This window comes from Pseudochaenichthys georgianus, chromosome 14 (assembly GCF_902827115.2).
Source record: "Pseudochaenichthys georgianus chromosome 14, fPseGeo1.2, whole genome shotgun sequence".
NCBI lineage: Eukaryota > Metazoa > Chordata > Actinopteri > Perciformes > Channichthyidae > Pseudochaenichthys > Pseudochaenichthys georgianus.
In genome coordinates, this window is record NC_047516.1 from 3,168,115 (window position 1) to 3,170,614 (window position 2,500).

The 2,500-nt window shown below is 40.9% G+C and overlaps 1 protein-coding gene across 1 annotated transcript in view; it reads left to right on the forward strand.

The window, feature by feature from the left end:
• The window catches only part of LOC117458569 (unconventional myosin-VIIa-like), a 72,956-nt gene that overhangs the window by 54,896 nt on the left and 15,560 nt on the right, over nucleotides 1-2,500 (forward strand). Inside the window, exons 31-33 of the mRNA XM_034099145.2 lie at nucleotides 1,652-1,845; nucleotides 2,285-2,409; nucleotides 2,493-2,500. The exon at nucleotides 2,493-2,500 is cut by the window's right edge and continues 150 nt beyond it. Coding sequence (XP_033955036.1) covers nucleotides 1,652-1,845; nucleotides 2,285-2,409; nucleotides 2,493-2,500 — 327 coding nt within the window. The remainder of the gene's footprint in view (nucleotides 1-1,651; nucleotides 1,846-2,284; nucleotides 2,410-2,492) is intronic.

Here is a 2,500-nt window from a genome sequence, read left to right on the forward strand (position 1 = left end):
CTTTTAATCTCAATCAGATCCGATCAGATTTTGAAATCCCATTTTTTGTGATCCAGGATCAGACAAGTCGGCCCAATGTTGTCCCTGGAGTTCAAAGCAATTCAGGATAGGATCACCCTGATCCAGATTACGACTTTTCAAGATGACTAGATCCTGAATATCAGTGCTTTAATCTTACCGAGCGCCATCTAGTGGATATGAAAAATACTACAAGGAAGACAAGAGACCACATTGCAGAGACATCTATAATGTCTAATTATATTTTTTTATTTGAAAGGTGATGACAGATGATGGACTTTTTTTTTGTTGAAGATATTTTTACTTTAATCAAAATTACATTTGTGATTGACAATCTTTGCTGTGATACTTTTATGAGCATAAACATTTATGTCATCGACATTTGGTTGAAAACAAAATAGGCACAAACGTGAGCAAAAATGGAAAATACAATGTATTTCCCATGAAGGCTAAAAATGGTGTATTATTTCAGTTAACAAACTTTGCCATCTAATTTAAATTGAAATATATTTTAAAATAAATGGTACAGTACATTTTGCTCTGGTAATCCACCCCTCTGGTGGGATCAGGATAATCCAGTTTTTTGGGATCAAATTGATCCCAATCCTGTGTTGTCGGTTTGAACGACCCGTTTTGAAGATTTGATCCAGATTAAAGCTTGGATTGGATTTCCTGATCTGATCGGATATCAAAGTGATCTTAATCCTGTTTTTTGGTTTTGAACTCCCCAAAATCCAAATCTGATCCGACCAGATAGGGATTAAAAGTTTTGAACTCCTGGGCCCTGGCAGGTTGGCACGTACGAGGAATTTGACTTGATGTCGTCGTGCATACATTCAAGTAAAACACAGATAGAAAACTATATTAAGAAAACTATAATAACATTAAAAAATATTTAAAAACATAGTCAAATATAGCAGTATTTCCATTCAAATGGAATTGGAATAAAATAGATATCATAGAAGATGTTGTGTTTTGTACTAAAAGCCCACAGGAAAAGTGAAGTATTTAGATTCTGAATTTGCTGCTGGACTTCATATAAATAAATGTATAAGTATATCAGAGGTTGCGCTAGACTTTTTCGCTGCCCCCGCGGCCTGTACACAACTCTGCCGGGGGGGGGGGGGGGGGACGCACACTCGCTCGTGAACTGTTAGCGGCGTGTTATGCATGCCCACTGCACCTCGCGGCAGCGCAGCGTAAAGCTTGTACTCGCAGACATTTCAATGATGTGTTCGGCAAAGTTAGGTTTGGAAGCTGTATCAATATTACTCTCTCGACCTTCAAAGCCTGCCTGAAAACCCAGCTTTTAAAACTAGCGTATTCTATATCATAATTCCTCTAAACTGATTGTTGTTAAGACTTTGTTTTTTAAGTCTCGAATTACTGTTTGACCTTCTTTGTTTCTTGTTTTTAATTATCCTCTGTAAGGCGTCCTTGAGAGCTTTGAAAATAGTGCAAGATGCGGGGAAACTTTGGTGCTGTTCTGAGTTTATTCTAATCCGTCAAAACGACGGACGGCTTTCAGATTTTTCCGTCATTGTTAAAAATAAAACGTCATAGACGGAAAATATTCGGTTAACCTCTGATGTATATATGTAAACGGTCTTCATTTGTCTTGTCCGTCCCTCAGTGGGCGCGGTGGACTCCACCTTCCTGAGTTTCTGTAAGGGGGATCTGATCGTCCTGGACGAGCACAGCGGGGATCAGGTGATGACGTCGGGCTGGGCTCACGGGATCAACGACCGCACGAAACTGAGAGGAGACTTCCCTGCTGACTGCGTGTACCTGCTGCCCAGCCTCACCAGGCCGCAGTACGACATCGTGGTGAGGATGCAAACATAGACTGTGTGTGTAAAGGAACGCGGACGTGAAACCATGCTGTATTATATCAGTCAGTTTGAAACGATCAATGCTCCTTTCTTTCTGTTGGCAGTTTCAAATAAGCCCTTCAACATTTTAAAAACACACATTATACTCGTTAGCTTGCATTTCATCCCTCACTCGGGGAATGATATGTTTGAATACACTTGTATCTGTAAAGGTTTTAGAATCTGATCGGAGGTGAATTTCGTGTTGTTTATTTTTAACTTGTGATGTGTGCCATTTTGTAAAGCACTTTGAGCTGCACGGGAATAAAGCTTTATTATTATGAGAACAGGAGATCCGAATGAGATACGAGCGACATTGAGATGTTCTCTTTGCACTCGAAAATATATTTGTCTTTTATCTCCTACCTCTTTCCATTTCCCTCTCTCCTCCTCAGGCTCTGGTGACGATGACTCCTAATCAGAGGCGGGAGTCCATCGGTTCGTCTCAGCTGAGCGTCTCCGACATCGAGGACAGAACTAAAGCCCACACGCTGGAGGAGTTCTCCTACGACTACTTCAGGTGAGTTTCCGCATCCTTTGCAGACATAAAGTGTATAGTGTACCTAGACATGTGTGTTTCACCCTCTTCTATCTGGTCTCCAGGCCTCCTC